Below are 18,739 nucleotides of genomic sequence, written 5' to 3'. Positions count from 1 at the left end.
TTCACAAGAAGAGAAAGAAGTAGGGTATCTGCAATATTCCAAACTTAAATGGGTTCCGACAGGCTACTGGCAATCTTCCCTACTGAAATGCATTCCTGACAGCTAGTAACAAGATTCCTGCATGGTCCAGTGAATAATGTACAGTTTGGAAGTTAAACCTGCTCACTCTCAACTCCACATCTGACCCTGTGAGAACCACTTGGGAAGCATCCATGTGCCTATACCCATGCTTCTGTCTGTATTTATTGCCCGATCATGCCTATCACTTGCATCTGGCATCACTGTTGGTCATCGCATATTTGCAAAGTGACAGATACCCCTAGCATTAAGCTTGTTCCCTGTTCCATAAATATTATGGTGCCTCATAGGCTTAGCTGGAAGTCACAGCACATGTGATATTTTTTCAATCAACCTTGTGTGCATGCCTGCCAGCTGCTCTCGCAGCTTCTCTGTTCTCAGAACATCCCAAAAGAGGATTCAAAGTTTTCCTTGAGACATGAATAGCTGAACTGCAAACATGAGCATCCCCTCCAGCGATCTCTAGTTTATTTAAACTATTACATACATGCTAACTGAGTGGCAAACTGGGATGACAAAGCTGCTTGTTAACAGCAGCTGCGATGACTCCCATTTCTGAAGCTGTCAAGGAAAGGCAAGTTGTCTTACACACCCAAGATCAGTTCCCAGAAAGGTTGAGTTCTGCACAACTCTTAAGGAGCCTAAAATATATCCTCACATATTTATTCAGTACAACACTTTAATACATAAAAATTGATGTAAGGATGCCACTAAGTAGGAGACAGACATCCTTAGCAAACAAATACGGGAGAGACAAAAAGGGCAAGTCATATGAAAGTGCCTTACTAGCTGAGCCACACAGCATGCAGTCTATTTGCACGGGCATACATCAGCCTCTGCACCAATTTTCCACCCCCAAAATAGAGACAACATGCACTTCTGGCTAGAGCTGGAAAATGTATATCACTATTTCTTGAAATTTTTATGATGATAAGCTAGAGGTCAATGGTTCTAAATATTTAGATAGGGAACTACACTGCTCCTGTCTTCTCATCCATCTTCCGCTGCTCAACTCAAGGTGAGTTGCCTGAGGGGTCTCCTAAAGGTCAATGTGTGGATGGAATCTTAAGAATTTTCAGCCTTCGGAAGATAAACCCTTGGATAACTCTAGTGACTCTTATTCTCAGCTCCTATGAACCAGCATAACCTACTTAACTCCACAGTAGTACCAAATTTGGACCAGATAAGGACTGGGCTCCAAATGTTTCATATGTTTTATAGCTCCTTATATTCGTACTAGAAACATCAAGCTTCTGTTTTTACATAAACTATTTTTTGTTGTTGCTATTACTGGCTTAAAATATAGATAAATTAATGTAGATATGCACTGAGCCTTAAGCCACTAAAATATTTGAAAGTCACGTCGCAAGAAGTACAAGAGCAACGAAAGTCTTTAAAAATAATTCCCCGAAAGATTCTCCTCTCCCTTAGGGTAGGGATGAAAGAACAAACCAATTACATATAACAGATGAATCATGTCACTTTATATACTGCTGAGAAGTGCCTGGCTACCCTGAAGAAGAGGATACTATAAGAACATACCTATAATAGTTTGAAACAAAACAAGAATCCAGGAGTAATGTGGAAATACTCAAAAGGAGAGACTCCCAAGACGGGTAAATCCTCACCCAATCTGCCTGCACAGTCCAGCTATAGGAAATGCCTTGCTCTGTAGAGTAACTGGCTATGTGTCTGCAAATCTCTAAGACATGCCATGTAGGAGTCACTTGGGCACCTAAGCGTAGGTTCCTAAGCTTCCTTTATTCTCAGAAGAGATCTTCTAATCAATATCACCAATGGAGCCCAGAAATCAATCCAGCTGACTTGAATGTAGATTTTTGTAGCAGCAGGTTAGCTGAAGCATTCTTGAGGCTCCATTGACTCTATTTATTAGAACTCATTAGACTATAATGGGAGACAGAAAACATGTAGAGACCTACATATAGGCATCTTCAACTTGAACTGACTCCCACTCTCCATGACTCATTCTTCTCCCACTTTTAACTGACACTCTGTTCTTTTAGAATCGCACTGAAAGGCTTTCCAATTCAATATTAAGGAGGTTGTGTACAAGAAGATGCCTGTTTAAAGCTTGGTGTATTCCTGCAGCCTTGGTTTGTGAACTTCTCCAATTAGACTTCTTCCTTCATGAAGTGGCAACATGGTTAGGAAGACAATGGGCAAAGGATCATACAGTGAAGGAGATGAATTAAACTGGACGTGAAAAATACTCCGAAGGCAATCACTGGAACAGATTGCCTAGGGAGGTTAGAGGATCACAGTCACCAGATGTTTTCAAGAAGTTAGACAAACACCTGTCAAGAATAATTTAGCAAAAGTTCATCCTGCCCCAGGATGGGGAGAACAGGTTAGATCCATCTTCCTCAGCTATGAACAAGAGCTATGCCACAGCAAAAAAAAAAAAAAAACCCAAAAAACAAAACAAAACAAAAACAAAACAAACAAACAAAAACAAACAAACAAACAAAACAAAAAACAAACCACAGAGAACTGGAATTGTGTCCAGGAGTTTCAATTTTTTTGAACTCATTATTTCAATTCATCAGATCTCAAGCTGCGTTTGTTTTGTTCAACAATATATTCCTACTGTGATCTTGCTAGGCCTAATTACCTTTCACTGTTTACTTTAAGCAGTGGTGCCAAGTTCGCACAGACATTCCAGCACCCCATGTTTCAGTAGATGTTTGATGACATGGAGAAATAAACCTCGTTCACATACATGTTCCATTCCCTATACCAACCTCTGCACCTACATCCACAAAGGAAACTTCAGATATGTTAATGGACCAGATTTTCACACGGAGTAACTTGTGGAAGCTGCTTTACCTTGTGGTAGAGCTGGACTTGTTTGTGCCAGATACAGACCTGACCATCAGCTTCATGGCACATGAACTGGCACATGGTCTGATGTTTGTGAAAGCAAGAAGAAAAACTAGTAAATTTTGTATCATAGCAATGAGAAAGAGATAATTAGGGAGAAGCCGTTCCTTCCCTCTCCTTAGGAGTCAAAATGGAAGGTAGAGAGGAAAGAGAAAGGGATGAGCAACTTTGCTTCACATTCTCCTCTCAGCAGCCAGGTAAGAGGGGGCAGAAAAGAAACAAAAATGTTTTCTTGTTTTCCCACTAGAAACTGGTAACTTGGACAAGGAATAAACTTGAAAGTGAAGAAGTTTGTGCTAGCTGGCTGTATTAACACACAATTCTCCAAGCTACAGTCTGAACTTTATTTAAACAATAACCTGTTGAAAAACTGAAGAGCATAGTATCTTGTCAAGAAGTTGGCCCACTGTGCACAAGCAAGCTCGGGAGAGGCAGTAATCAAGGGAATTGCTCCTTCTGGTTGTGCTTCAGGAAAAGGGACAGTGTTTTCCATTTACTTACCCAGAAACATGCAGCATCAGCAGCATATAGAAGACAAAGAAAAGGTTGTGTGTATACCAGAAGATGTCATAGTTTGAAACCCTGAAAAGAATAAACCATGGTTCAATGCTGTTTTACTCAGAAGGAATCACTGCTAATTAAAAGCAGATCTGTGCACAGAGGACATCATTATACACCATGTAGTCATGTAGAATAGTCAAAGCCCAGTATGTATTCCTACAGGCACACTGTACTTGCAAGCAATTAAATGTTGAGAAGAACAGGTGACTGTCACAGAAGTAAAAAGCTGAGAAAGAGAGATGAAGGACACAGAAGTACAGAGCCAGCTGAAGAACTGTTCCTAAATTAGGAGACTTCACTGCTTTCATAGGTTCTACTTAGTCCCTATCAGACCCTTATAGCTAGAATAGTTCTTCAGTCTCCAGGCTCAAAACTCAACCTCTTTACAGTGAATGCCTCCTTGCCAATACAGGGCTGTGGTGTTTAACATGTCACTACTGGTACAACATACAAACAGGCAGCATAGACAGCAGCAGAAGGGCTGGTGGGATAGGTAAAAGAAACTTATGAAGGTATGGAGTGGAAGCAGACACAGGAGGAAAGGGAACTAGAGCAAGGAGGCAACAACAGGACAGGTAGGAGAATTTTTAGGGCAGGAGGCCACATACGGTGGAGCTCTAAGACTGATGGTCTTGGGAGGAACAAGAAGAACATTACCACTGTGAGGATCAGGAGACGTGAAGGGGAAAGAGGACTTCCTTTCATCAGTAATTTGTTAGGTAATGTAAGAAGAACCAAGACCAAAGAAAATACCCATCTGGAACTGTTTTCTGTTCAGTCTGTTTGTTTTTTCTTGAGTAAAATAGTCACCAAAAACCACCAACAACCAAATGGTTAAGAAAATACTCTACTTCATAGCACACAAACACACCTCTCACACTACACACCATGGTAGAAGAGTCCCTTCCAAAACCAAAAAACCTACCCCCATTCATAAGCCAAAACAGTTATTAAATAAAAAACAATCTTAACTGTGGGAACATAGTTTAAGAAGCTACTCCTCCAACATAGCTAACTTTTTTCAGAATTTTTTCCCCTCCTATGGCCTTTTACATAAACAGCTAACTACCTATGCTTCAATACATCTGAAACATACACTGCATTTGTTTCTGTCAATACAGGAGTTGTTTTCTTCCTCAAGACAGAAAAGATAATTTTGATAGTCTGAGGGCCACCAAAATAAAACCCAAGCAAGGGCAGTTCTAAGGAACCCAGCAACAGCTGGGCTCTGAAACCTTCCCTTCACCCTGCCATCTTTCCCCCATTCAGCACCACGCTAACACTTTTTCCTCCTTGAGACTGCTCAAACCATTTCTAACTACCCACACCCTGGTAGGCATTTCCATGCAGTCACCCATCAGTATCTGTAAGGAGTTGTGGGAGTGAACAGCAGCAAGATGAAAGTAAAGGATGATAGCGTGGGGAGTGGAAGCAAAGTGAAAAGGCACAAAGAGAATAACATTTACCCCCAGACCCGAAACAGGTCTTGGAGCTCTGTTTTAATTTGGTATCTTGCTACAATACCAAAAGCTGCACACTGAATTACTTTTTATTGGATCTTGAGCACTTTTTTCAGAATGCATCAATTTTTCAAAATTTCAGTGATGGAAAGTCAATCCAGCTTCTGATGTGTTGTTTTCAACAGCTAATTATTATTACTGGTTAAAATTACTGTACACTTCTTGTCTGAATATGTCTAAATGTCAGCTTCCAGCCAGTTGCGCATTTCATTCTTCTTTCAGCATTCCTGCAGATATCTCTACTATAAAATCCTGGTTCCTCACATGTATCAAGTTCCGCTAAATGCAATCAAGTCCTCTCAACTTCACCTCCTTAAACTAAAGGGATGAAGATCCTTGAATCTCTTACCATGAAGCATATTTTCCAACATTTTAATAATTATATATTTCTTACTTGTATCCTTCTTAAACTGTGTGTCCTACAGATACATACAGTATTCTAATATACTCAATAATCTTCTGACTGTTACATATATATTTTTATAGTTCTTCAGAACATTTATTACTTTCTTTACCTTCTTCTTAGGACTTAAAATAGACATTATTCACAGAATTAATGCATTTCTTGGGAACTCAAAGTCTTGAAAATTTGAGATCAAGTTGAATATTAAATTTTAATTTTGCTTAACCTACTTTAGAATTTTGCAGGTGAAGACCTGCAAGAGTTAACTTACTGAGAAATGTAAGGGGAGATTGCCATGATTTAAAGGGACACAGTAAGCAGCACAGTTTTGGAAAAATATTTTTAACCCTGTTACAGCTAGTTTTGAAAAGGAAGATATATGTGGTAGTTTAGAAGATGAAATTGAAGACTGGAATATTTGGTTACAAAAAGAGATGGCATTGAAGCAACTTATATTTTAATGTTCCTTTAAATATATAATTTCCAAAGTCACTAGTAATTGTGTTCAATGAAAATACTCTTGAAAAACATTCATTTGAAAGTTAGCACAAATGTAAACATTTATTCACAGGATTTATTGTATTTTCTAATAATGTCATAATCCTTCCAACAAACAACTACTGAACAAAAAATGTCGGTCTAATTCTCAGGTATGACATGGCAAAAATTAAGAAAATTTGTCAAACAATATTCACTTTCCCCCTTTAAAACATTAGCAGCTAATTCAGTCCTCCTAATACTTATTCACACAGTTTACTGAACAAGTAAAGGCACGAAAATAGCAGGATAATCATGCATAGAAAAATTTCAGGAAGAACATATGAAGGAAGAAATGATTAAGCAGGTCAGTGTGCGAGAGCAGATTAGGGCTGAAATTCAAGAGACTATAATAGTCTCTGAAATACTTTTTAAAAAGCTCAGTTTCTGACAGGCAGTGAACATTTACAATTAATTTTCCTAAGACTATAGCATGAGCTTAGCCATCATAAGACATGTGAGAGTCCACAGGGAAAGAGATTTAAAAGGAACAGAAAGATGCACATGGAAGCTTGTTTCCTTAGGAAAACACACTATAAAGACAAGCTTGAACCATATGCCTGAGGGAGAAGCCAGGATAAAATTTCTAAATAAGAATTATTGCTAGAGTAACAGGAGATGCAGATGATCTCTTAAGGGCTTTGATTCTGTTGGCTAGATGGCAGAAAGACAGGAAAGCACTTGCACTTGCAGTAATTGAAGAAGGAAATAACAAGCATGTAATTTCAAAAGATGGAAAACTTTGTTGCGTGAACCCCAAAATTATTATTTCCAATAATATGTTTACAACTACATATATGTTCCTAAGTTTCTCAATCATTACTAAATGCTGTTCTTTTTTTCTAATTTCTCACAGCCTTGGAGAAAACAGGACTTTGTTCTGGCTCACTGCTGCAGAGTGAAGTAATTGTTTCATTTTTCCATCTTCCCAAAACTGGTTTTCTTTTGCAAGTAGAGCCATCTGTGTGGACTACGTAATGTGCAGCCACGTTTGACATCTTGTGCAGCAGTCTTATCCTGCACTTCTGTAGTCTACAGTTCCTCATAAAGGTCTCAGCCCTGGAAGTATCTTTGTCTACAAAAAGTGCAAAAGTATTTGCTGAACTACTTTCTTGAATCAGTGCCTGATAACATTGCCACTCAGGAAAGACAGATTAGTTCAATAAAGTTCAAAACCACATATCTAGCTCACATCAGTGGAGCACCATTAATGTTTGAAGATATGGAATTAAAATATGCTTCAGTGTTTGCTGCATTGAGATGATGTATTTACATAAACAGTCTCTGAATTCACCAGAGACTGCTATACAAATCAAGGGGGTTTTTATATGCTTCAGTTGCAGAATCCAAGCCTTAAAAAGGCTACAGCATTGGGCTAGAACCTCCAAGGTACCGGTCACTCAAATGTACTATAATATGTATTCAATAATGTTGGTGCAGAATGTGAACTCATTGGAGGACAAAACCTTTAGAAATCCCAGCAGCTACTCTGAGCCAATGCTGCATTGGTCTCAAAATTATAACAGACATTAAAAAAGAATATATCTGACAACCAGAAACAGAGCTCTAAAAAAGCAACCTTCTACTTAAGTAGCACAATTCTGTTTTGGTTTGCTTCGTTGCTGGGTTTTTTTGTTACTGGTTTTTACAGTTTGCTGTTACAATTAATTGGTGAAAATAATCAAGATAAAGATACCATCTTATTTTACTTCTAGCGTAGTTAATTTATGCATTGGACAGAACTTTCCATATGCTTAGTTTACTGCCTCCCTGTACAAACAGGAAGAAAGACTATTTGAATTTTTAAAGGTCTAGATTTTTAACTGAGTACATGCCTCAAACAATATTTTTCTCTGAAGGCAATTTAATCAGGTTTTGTAATTTTTTGAATACAAAATTCACTATGCTAATTCACCTGCAAGCCAGTAAAAAAAAAAAGGGCAAGAAAAGTGGTATTTTTAACACTCATTTAAATACTTCTTGCCTCCTATTGCATTTACTCTTCATTCCCTCTAATCAGTATGAGAATATGATTACTCGAATGGCATTTTTCAGCATAATGATCAGATTATGTCTTACCTGATGGCATACGTAGAAGCTGTACACATTAGGAATAATACTAACACCATAATGACTCCAGTCAGACCTGGAACTAAAACAGACATAAGATAACTTACATTTGAATTGGGAAGAGGTATACTTGTCTCCTATGACCTTTTAAGAAAGTGGAAGTTATTAGACATACAAATCTTGATTCAATCAAACTCTTGCATGTATTTATCTCTTGAAGACAATTCATGTATCAAACCAGATAGGAAAGAAGAGCTGTTGTGTTATTTCCCACCTTCCCAGAGAAAACTGCCCTTTTCCTTGCATTTCACCATGCATCACTAATTTCCTATTAGTCTTTGCTCCTGTAATCATTTGCTTATGACATTTGTCTCTAAGCAGGTAACCAAGAACAAATCCTGTCTATTTGTTTATTTGTAAGACTGACTGTACAAGTTTCTGTATCTCTTTTTTATTCCAAACCCTAAACCCTGTTGAACATGACAATTAAAAACCTGGTCAGGGACAGAATTTCAAGCAAATCAATTTCTATGCAAGCTGTCACTACAATTGTTTGCCAACCCGTTTCATCCTGGAATGAGAAAGAGCCTGAAATTACTCTCCACGGCATTGTACCATGCTTGAAATTGTTGCCCGTAGAGCAAGGTCTGTGAGAGTGATCTACAGCCAGCATTTGAGAAGGAAAGGTTAAAAACATTAAGGATTGGACTCATCTGCTCAAATGCAGACTCGTATCAGAACTAGTCTATCCTCGGCTGTTTTTTAAGTCAAAGGAGAGAAGCAAGTATTTCTACAGCATGATTCACCTCATCCTAAAGTAGAATCCTGTCCAAGTACAGTAAACCATCAGCCTAAAGATAGATTAGAAAATCCCAACCAAAGTTACCACTTTTTCTGAGCACCTTGTCTTCAAAATTGCCATCCCAGAAATTAAGAATCTGAATTAAGAATTAAGAACCTAAAATCCATGAAGCATTACATCAAAATCTTTTACTTGTTGAAGAATTATAGTTTTTAAGCACAGTCTCTGGTCATCCTAAAAGCTACGTGTTTTGGTTTAAACAAAGTCAGTCGGGCCAATCACCAAGCACAAAGCTAAATAAGTGCCGTTTTAGTGTCAGAATATAAGCGTCTCAACCACCTTTCATGGACATAAATGGCAAAACCACAGATTTTAATGGTCCAGGGTCTTTTACATGACCACATCCTAACAATAAGAACAAGCTATTTTTTTAAATAATTGATTGTGATTTTAGACTCTTTAGCAATAAAGAAACAATTTTAAATCTTATCTTTTTAAACTTCTCAATATCTACTTGTTGAAAAGTCTGGTACCCAAAATCTGATACATCCCAAATCACTCCTCAGTTTTACAAACTGTAGGACAAATCCCAGTCCTACAATCAATGGAAGTTTTAACTGCATAAGAAACATAATTTCACCTCTTCATGGAAAGGTTACAATTAAAAGTAGTTGCAATAAAAAATGGGCATTCTTTCCGTTGCCTCCTTCTTATTTTCTTCTTTCTTAATCTAACTTGATATGTAGTGTGCAATCATTCTCCCCTCTGACACAAATACTTCCAATCCACTTGCAGTACAGCACTTGATCCAGCTTCCTACATTGTCACTCAAGCCACAGGTCACCTTGTACATCCAGTTCTTCAGTTCTCCATCAAACTGCAAACATGAAGTCACTGACAACCTTGCCCCAATTCATCAGTGCATTTGTAGTGTTTCCTCTCCTCCCTGTCCTTGTCTCTCTTTTTCTCCACTAACTATAATCTTGAATACTTGTTCCTCCCAGAGCTAGCCTCACACCCTTAAGCAAGGAAGTTCTTTCCTGGACTGATCTGAAAAGCCATCACACTGTAAATCCTTCCAACTCCTTATTCCTTCTCTTCACTGTGTTAAAAAGACCAGCCAATAAATCTAGTTCTGAACTGTTTGGGAAAAGGCCATTTTTTTGCATATTTGTATAGCTCCCAGTGCAGCAAAATCTTGGTCCCTGTGTGCGCACTCCCACAGCACAAATAGTAAATGTTAATTACCAGTTGTTAGGATGGGGAGTGATCTGAATAATTTTATACTTAAGATGACTTGGAATCACTGCTTTTTGCAGCAATGTGCTCAAACTTTTGAAAATGCAACATTTTCCCAGCTGTCAGAAGGTAAAAGGAGTTTCCCCTTGCAGGTCCTCTGCTCAGCTAGAGAGGTCTCAAGGTGTCCCCAGAAGCTGTGACAATATTTGATGGGACCTCTACACTCATTCTTCACCCTAAGCCTTTCTCCTTTATCTAAGATACTAAATATAATACTAGCTGCTTGTTCTGATTCTTCCTTCCCATCTTTAACTCCCTCCTCTGTGAGTTACCTTCTTTCAGGCCTCCACCACTGATTCACTAACTGCACCAGTTACCCAACCTATTTCCAGTTAGCAGTTAACTTGTACCTCAATTTCCATCACTTCATTTTCTCACTTCCTCTACTCTCAACTGACCTAAACCTTGCTTAGGGTTTTTGGAAAGCCCTTTCCCACAGGCTGCCAATTCTAGTAAATGTATTGGGATTGACAGGTCTAGAACCCCATTTATTGCTGTCCAGACTGATTCCTTTGGACCTTGCCCTAAATGCTACCAAGTTGGGATTTTTGCATTCGATCTAAATAAGAGAGAAAGAGAGATAACCTCAGAAAGGACCTTTACCTGCTTGGGAAGCACTACAGCTCAGGCTTGTGCCTACCCCTCCATACCCAGATGTTGCTCCCTACCAAATTCCTGCACCAAAAATGTCTTTGCTTATTTATTCTTTATGAGTGCTGAAGCCTGATTCCCGTGTAACAGTTTAGATGGCTCTGAAGTCAAACCAACCCTTAAATAAACCAGCTGAAGCAAGAAGACCGCTTTCTTGTTGTGTTTCTTTTTCTAGAAATTGGATCATTTAGGAATTTGGTTTTAATATTATGCAGAATCTCTGTTTGAAACTGATGATTTTCCACTGACTCATCTGTACAACAACAGCTTTGAAGATGCTGCTCATCCTACTACAGGGCTTATGTAACTCCTCCCTCCTGACTATTGGATAAGCAAACCCAGGTTATATTAACACAAATAACACATCTCAACCTAGATGAGATACAACAAATGGAGCATGCGAACACAGGATCAAAATGTTTTGTCTGGAGAGTGATGATGAGAAGCAGCAAACTTTCTCATTCAGTTTTGCAACAGACTCACCAGTAGCAAAAAGCAGTTTCCTCGGGTCCTGAAAAACAGACAGGCCAAAAAAAAAGTCAACATATATGATTTTATATCTATATGAATAATGTAATAATAATAAGTAGCTCATAAAGCTCATGTGCTTGATGGCATAAGCAATCCCTAAATCTGGATGCAGGAATGGATTTGATATTTGGTAGCAGTTTACACTGACTGCAATTCAACATAAACTAAACCTTTAGCCTTTGTATTCCCCCAATGAAGACAGTTCTGATCTGTTATGAAAAATTAGGATCCAGATAATTTTACAAATAATTATTTTTTGAAAGCCTAACTTTGCTCAGCTACCTCATACCTTTGGGAGGACAGAGGGGGAGCAGAAGAGAGAGAGATTTTGAATTTAAATGAAAGACCAGCAGCAAGCATTTTACTGCCAGTTACATCACCAACAGATCTACAGTGGACTCCAGTGAAGCTCCACTGAACACAAAGGAGCTGACAATACAAGGCCAGATGTTCCTGTGTCCTTCACCACATGTGAAAGGAAGAGGGATATGTCAACCTCACAGGAAACTGCCTCACTCCCCCTGAGTCCTATGCTTCGTGAGGTTTTGTCTTCACTGTGGAGAAAAACTTTTTTTGAAACTTGCAGTAAAATGCAGTGAGGGGAGGTGAGCAGTTTTCATACAGGTCAGGAAAAATGAAGAGTCCCTCTCCCTGACCTTGTCTGCATCCAGATGTGTGCACCCATGTACAGAAGATGACAGTAGCATCCAGACTGCCCACCACAGTTAAAAAACAGGTTTAAGTGGAATTCAAGCACAAAGGTTCAAGAGCTACTAGGGTACCTAAAATCCGGGATGTTTTGATCCTAGAGTTACTAAAAACTTGTTATTATCTCTATTTTCTATTGCAAAATTCCTAAGGCTGCTTAGTACAAGCTGCCATATACACCCTGGCACGTTCTTGCCTGAGGCAAGTTCCCACTAATGTTCCTGATGAGGCTAAGTCTATTAGACGACTCGTAACACATGCGGACACTCAAGTTCAATCCAGAACCTCAGCATAATAGTTGGTGTTGGCATGTCTACTGCCATAGAATAGCTTGGTGATTAGATCATTCACCCAGGGAGTGGAAGACCTTGGTTGTTGGTCCTTATGAGCCGGGGCTGAGTCAAGCTCTCCTTTTCCAGGAAAGGATGCAGCTGGGATAGGGTCATTCTAAATCTTTCCTAATGAAGCTGGTAGAAAAGAAATGCAGACTTGAGACTAGAATGAATATAAACAAGAGAGAACTTGATTGTAGCCCAAAGAAGAAAGAGTCCTGGACTCTGGTCTTACTCCTAAAATCTGCAAATATCTCTCCAGTGCCAAATGCATAAGCAAGCACCTGGAGGAGGGACTAGGACTCTGGTATGCCTTCAAAAGATCTGCACCACAGTCAGAGAAGTCATGCAAACCAAGTATTTCGTAAGTAGAAATCAGCTTCCAGCCCAGTTCATGCAGATAACTAATTCCACTCTTGGCATATATACTCCAGTTCCCACTGCAGTTTAAAAATGTAAAATCAGTCTCAAATCTCACTATCCTCAAATCCCCAGTGTATGTCACATAGCACTGTATTCTAAATAGTGCAAACGCAGAATGTGTTTTCCCAAACAGCGGCAGAAGTGTCTCAACCAGGCCCACCCAAGGAACAGAGAGAAGCAGAAGAAGAGAAGCAGGAGAACAGGGTGCAAGGTGAAAGGACTTGATGACAGCATTCTCCACCTCATAATCCAATAGGACTGAATCCCGCTGGTGTAAATAAAAAGTGGTTAATACATGCTTTGTCCGGAAAAAGAAGTAAAATCCACAGCAATGCACATGATGGTGAGTTTTCAGTGCACAAAATAGCAGCACTGTATAGATCATAGGAAGGATCATACAATGGAATTGAATATACAAATAATCATATATTTAAATTATATACTTAAAAGCAAAATATGAAAGGACAGCTGGCTCACCTCACCACGATAGTTCGCTGCATTTAGTGCCAGAAAGTCTTCGTTGTAGTTCTCAGAGAAGTTAAGAGCATTCACCAGATGAGCAGCAACATGTAAGACTAAAAAAAACAGAGTAAAGCTGAGATCTATAAACAAGAGGTAGCTGTTCCCCTGAAGTAAAGAAAAGTGGCTACCCAGATGCCAAGCTATAATCACATCACCTGCATGAGATGCATCAGGGACTAAGGAATTCTTTTTCTAAAGTAAATCAGGTTATAGGCATTCGTGGCAGAAAGCTGTATGTATTTTAAGATTTTTTAACACTACAGCAATCATTTCTGTACTGCAATGCTTCAGCTGGGAGATAACATGCAAAGGTGTCCACCCAAGAATATTTCTTTTTCACCAAATTGGGTATTTGTCTCTTCTGCAGATAAGCCTGTAGCACCCTGCTTCTTCACTCGAATTCCTAAGGCACAACCGAGGGTCACTGGCAGATTTTGACCTGATCTCATATACCTGTCCTTTTAGAAACTGGAATCTTAAGGAAGGGCTCGGCATTAGAATGTAAGCCCATCTGTTTAAAGGAAAAATAAACCAAAACCCACACACATCCGAGAAAGCATTCACAATCTAAGGCAGGGAAGCACAGAGCAAGACTACCCCCAAATGTACTGTACAAGAAAAACCACAAAGTACTGCTTCGATGTGTTTCCCAAACAAGCTGCTGCTCAGCACAGTAAGATCTCACCTGAAAAGATGCATATTGTAACACCACACGTCACATGGAAAGTTTTACTCTTATCGAGCAGCCTTCTGGTTTTCCTGCTGGCAACCTAATAAGAGAAGAATTCAAGCAATCTCTCTTCTAAAATAAAGCAAAGAAAAAAAAAATACTGACAGCAACTGAGGTGATATAATAGCAACTTCAGCTTTTACTAGGTTTAACACCCTTGCAAGCACAGTACCTAAATTTAAAAACTGCAGGATATGTCAATGAGCCAATTTTGAGGTCTTAATGAAGAAACTACAGTTGGATCTGTATTACATAGATGTCAAGGGCACATAAAGTAATGTCCCTTCTGGCCTTAAAATTTAGGAATTCCAGCACTAATTGTTGTAGGTGTCACTGACTCTTTGGTGAGCAGGATCAGAGGGAAAGGTATATTTGCATACATATATGCATCTATAGGCATAAAATCTTATGGGTATTGTCACGTGATGAACAGAACTCATAGGTTTAATCTGCAACCATCTAGAAAACACAGATGTCCCTCAAAAGCATTGCGTACATTTCTGTAAAAGCAACTGGCGAATCACAAACAAGCTAAACTATTGTCTACTGGATACTGGTACAGAAAACAAATCCTCTTAGCTTTGCCAGAACTTTTTTTCTCCCGTGATAATGAATATATCAGGTTGGGTATTTTTATTTAAAGTTCTATCATCTCTAGTAGGACACTTCTGGTCATGCAGAGACGAAGTACTTTTTGCTCAGTTGAATTCTACCAGGAAGCAGTAGAGATGACACAGATGTCTTTTATATTAGAGTTGGGAAAGAAGGAGGAGACTTTGTCTGGTTACAGTTCCACAGCAACTCCCCACCCTTCAAAAATGCGTGGAAGAAACCTGCCCCACAACAAGTCCAGTCAAACCAGACAATACCAGCCAAGGCATTGTTTTCAAAGGAGTTATGAATCTAGGCTGAATGTCTGATACTTGCACCATGAAGGCACATACTGTATAATTAACAGGGACGTAACAGATTTTGTCCTATTATTTTTAGACTAAACAGAGACCAGGGCCCTCTTCTTTTCAACTGCTGCATTCTGAGGACAGTACTTACCTTCTGAGATCCTCGCAGGAAGGCCAAGAGAACACGGCACATTGGTAGAAGGACCAGGCAGCAGTTGAGATTGAGGACAGATGCTGAAGCTCTGCTAACACACAATCCTAGCTGAACAAATATAGCAAGAGTTAGATTACAGGGAGAAAAGACACTCTAATGGTTCAGGTGTCAGTATTCAAACTCCTTTTCTTTGCTGAAACCAAACGGTTCCCATGCTCTCTTGACTCATCAGAATAGTGGAGTTTCATGATGTTTTATATGTACTGGAAAAACCACTGTACACACAGCATGCTATGCTGTTCTCCAAGGAAAACAGCTCTCATCTTTGCATCAAAAAATTATTCAAAATTAATTTTGTCAGCATTAATGTCAGCAAATGATAACTTTCTACCAAAAGAACCAATATCCTCATCAGTGCTCAAAGCCACATGGAACAAAACGTATCTGAGACAACAATAACCGTCCACCAAGAAATCACCTGAAAGCTTCAACAGACATAATTAAATAAGAAAGAGGGATAAATACTATGAAGAGTAGTACTAATAATACTAGATAGTATTAAATACTAGACAGCCACTTAAGTTAAGTGTAATGATTTTCTGGTAAACAAGCCAGGAACAGATGTAAAAGAAAAATTGATTCAATTTAACTGAAATGATAATATTGTTTCAAGGACTGTTATGGAATTGTCACAGAACTCCTCATCCATTCACACTATGCAGTGCCATATTTGGACCTAAAGAAAGTAGGTTTTCTTCATTTTAACTACTCAATAGCTGGGAACTGTAATGAAATCTAATTTCACTAGTGCTTTCACTGGTATATTTGGAACTTACATAATTAGAACAAAACCACTTGTCAAATAAATGAACAAAGCACACATTAATGTCATAATGCTGTATTTTTTAATCTTATAATCTCTCATTCACTTATGATTTTTAAAAAAGTTAGCAAAATGCCATTGTTCTCCTAGTTATTAGGTTGAATTACCATTTTACTAGCTTATATAAAAGATGCTTTTAGACTGTCAACAGATTTCTGGAAGGATATTTCTCACAATGTTCTCTAAACCCCAAGTTTTTCAACTCCTGAACAAATTAATAAAAAACTATTATAATATTATACAATAACTCAAATACTGCAGAGGTATGTGAATTACTTGAACAGGTACAAATTATCTAATAAAAATTACTACAGATTAATTGCTTTTTCAAAATGAAACTTTATGTCAAAAAAAGAACATTTGTTATTTCTCAGTTTAAAAAAAATTCCTCAGTGAAACATTTATTATATTCATAATTCTTTCTTATCAAGAAGAAGAAACAAAATTGGAGAGAAACAAATAAGTTTTATTTATTTGGAAATATTTTTCTTACAAAAATTATTAGAAAAGCCTTGCAATTTCAAAATTTGTAATTCCTATTAGTTGTTTTTTACAGATTTATCTACATGTCACAGAAATGGATGGATATCTAAACCAGTAAAAATAAAGTAAAAAAAATAACTGTACTTCAGCATGTCTAGCAAGATCACAAGCACGACGGCATGACAGGAGCTTCTCAGTACTATAAAACATCAAAACTGCCAGCTCTGACAGTTAGTAGCACCCACGTACCCCACCTTCTCTGCAGTACATCTGGGCACAAAACCAGTAGGCAAACAGAAGGTAAAGATGTTCAATCTACCTGAAGCATCAAGCTCTCCACCTAAATCCTGTTTCTCTTTTGGCTACTTTACATTATTTAGTTAGACCTGAGCGCTAGGGACCTCCTCACCAGACATTACCAGCTTCCACAGAACAAAGCAGTCATAAGGGCACCTTCTCTCAAAAATTACCCATGAGAATTAGGAGCAATTACCCCACAAAATGTGCTCTACCTTGTTCTTTGCCATGTAAATGTGGGATCCCTGGCAAATGTCCCAGGAGCGGATCTCACGAAAGTTACACTGGAAGGGACACTTACAACACAGGCATCTCTAACCTCCTGAATTATAGAAAATAAGACTAGAATGAACAACATCACTTGGTTCTTTTCCACTCTCCAGACCTCCTCCACTATTTCTTCCAATGCACTGTTAGTCTTTTTTTCCTTACATAAAACCTCCCTTGCTTCTATTTCATCTGTTACTTCACACTCTGGTCACATGTACAATGAGAGATTATTCTTGCTACTTTTCCCTCACAAGTTATGTTCTTCAGATTTTAGATCATCCTCTCCTCCCCCCTCTGGACTCTCCCAGCTGGTCCAGAGCCCAAGTGCAATGACTACAACTGAGCACCAGCTATAAGGGCTACAACCTCAGCAACTGAGCTGAGATTTTACTGAATGCTGATGTCACTTTCCACTTCAAAGTACGATAAAAAAAAATATATGTGAACAACCACAATAAATATTTCTCTATCCTTGCCCACGGTAGCTTAAAGTGACTTTAGAACATCGTAAATATTTTTTGGACTATCAGATAAAATGCCAATACCTTTGAAATGACTGGACTTAATGGCAAGTAAAAAGTCTCTATAATGTGCCATTTGCATATACAAGACTGTCTCTACTTTCATTAATTATTATTCCTCTAAAGGGAAGCTAAAACTGAGCTATACACCTCATAAAAGCAATAACTTCAAAAACATGGTCATTAAACACGTATAAGCATTTCTATTACAGCTTGCTGATGTGCTACAGTATTTCAGTGATGAAATGAGCATGATTTGAAAAACCCAAGAATTATGTAGAACTAACGTTATGCAAAACCCAGAATCAAACTGAATCTTTTTTGTAGCTCTTGACTAACACCCAGAAGCTGAAAAAAGTTGCAATACAACTAATAAGTAAAGCAATTTGAAAATTGTAATAATTTCTATTGTAAGACCTATATGGTACATCATTAGCTTCTCAAGAATTTATGTTGTCTTTGAGTTTAAACATAAACCAGGCATGATATCAGTTATCCAAGACTTCCTTTATCAGGCACAACTATTCTTCTTACAAAACTTCAACAGAACAGTCTAGTTTGGAATAGTCTAGAATAGTTAAATCTACACTGTATAGTATTAAATAAATGAAATAATTTGTTGTAAGAAATAAGTAAAATGCCAAACAATTTAACAGGTACAAAAAATATGAATCAGCTATGATGAGTAGAAAAAGCTACCCTACTAACCTTCCTTTGTGTTTTTCCATGCCACTATTTAACAAATAGCAAATATTCATTCGTAATGCAATTACTATGGAAGAATGCCCTTACATTAATTCTAATTCAATGCTTTCAGCATCTGTACAAATAAATAAAAAAAAAGAGCAGGAAACTACTTCTTCAAATATGCAGTGCACTTCTAGGAAAGTGTGATTCAAATATTTTCACCAATGGTTCATTTAAGGTTTTATCCTGAAGAAATAAAGTTGGGCAATGTTTGCTGCAACAAGCCCATGACTAATTTGAAAACAATGGTAAAGTAATACATTTAGCAATGCTTAGAATCACAATTCATGCAAGACCCAGAAGAATAACAGAGTACTAACTTTGCTCTTAACATATATCCAAAGGCTAAAAATATCCCCATGAAACTAATTCTTTCCAAATGGCTTCCAAGTGGTCTCTTTCTTGACTTCCTTTGCA

At 38.1% G+C, this 18,739-nt stretch overlaps 1 protein-coding gene across 16 annotated transcripts in view; it reads right to left on the bottom strand.

The window, feature by feature from the left end:
* NOX4 (NADPH oxidase 4) overlaps window positions 1-18,739 on the bottom strand; it is a 176,180-nt gene that overhangs the window by 148,633 nt on the left and 8,808 nt on the right. For 11 of the 16 annotated variants that reach the window (XR_012040495.1, XR_012040496.1, XM_072850745.1 and 8 more), the window contains exons 3-8: window positions 15,119-15,229; window positions 14,024-14,108; window positions 13,294-13,391; window positions 11,306-11,333; window positions 8,080-8,152; window positions 3,481-3,561 (exon numbers count right to left, since the gene is read on the bottom strand). Coding sequence is in view for 14 of the 16 variants with exons in the window: in XM_072850745.1 (XP_072706846.1) it covers window positions 3,481-3,561; window positions 8,080-8,152; window positions 11,306-11,333; window positions 13,294-13,391; window positions 14,024-14,108; window positions 15,119-15,229 (476 nt within the window). In the remaining 2 variants the exon portion in view is untranslated. The remainder of the gene's footprint in view (window positions 1-3,480; window positions 3,562-8,079; window positions 8,153-11,305; window positions 11,334-13,293; window positions 13,392-14,023; window positions 14,109-15,118; window positions 15,230-18,739) is intronic. The other 5 variants (XM_072850749.1, XM_072850750.1, XM_072850746.1 and 2 more) reach the window with 4 other exon arrangements.

Source organism: Ciconia boyciana, chromosome 1 (assembly GCF_034638445.1).
Source record: "Ciconia boyciana chromosome 1, ASM3463844v1, whole genome shotgun sequence".
Taxonomy (NCBI): Eukaryota; Metazoa; Chordata; class Aves; order Ciconiiformes; family Ciconiidae; genus Ciconia; species Ciconia boyciana.
Note: the sequence above shows the minus strand (reverse complement) of the source record. Positions and strands in the feature narration are given on the sequence as shown.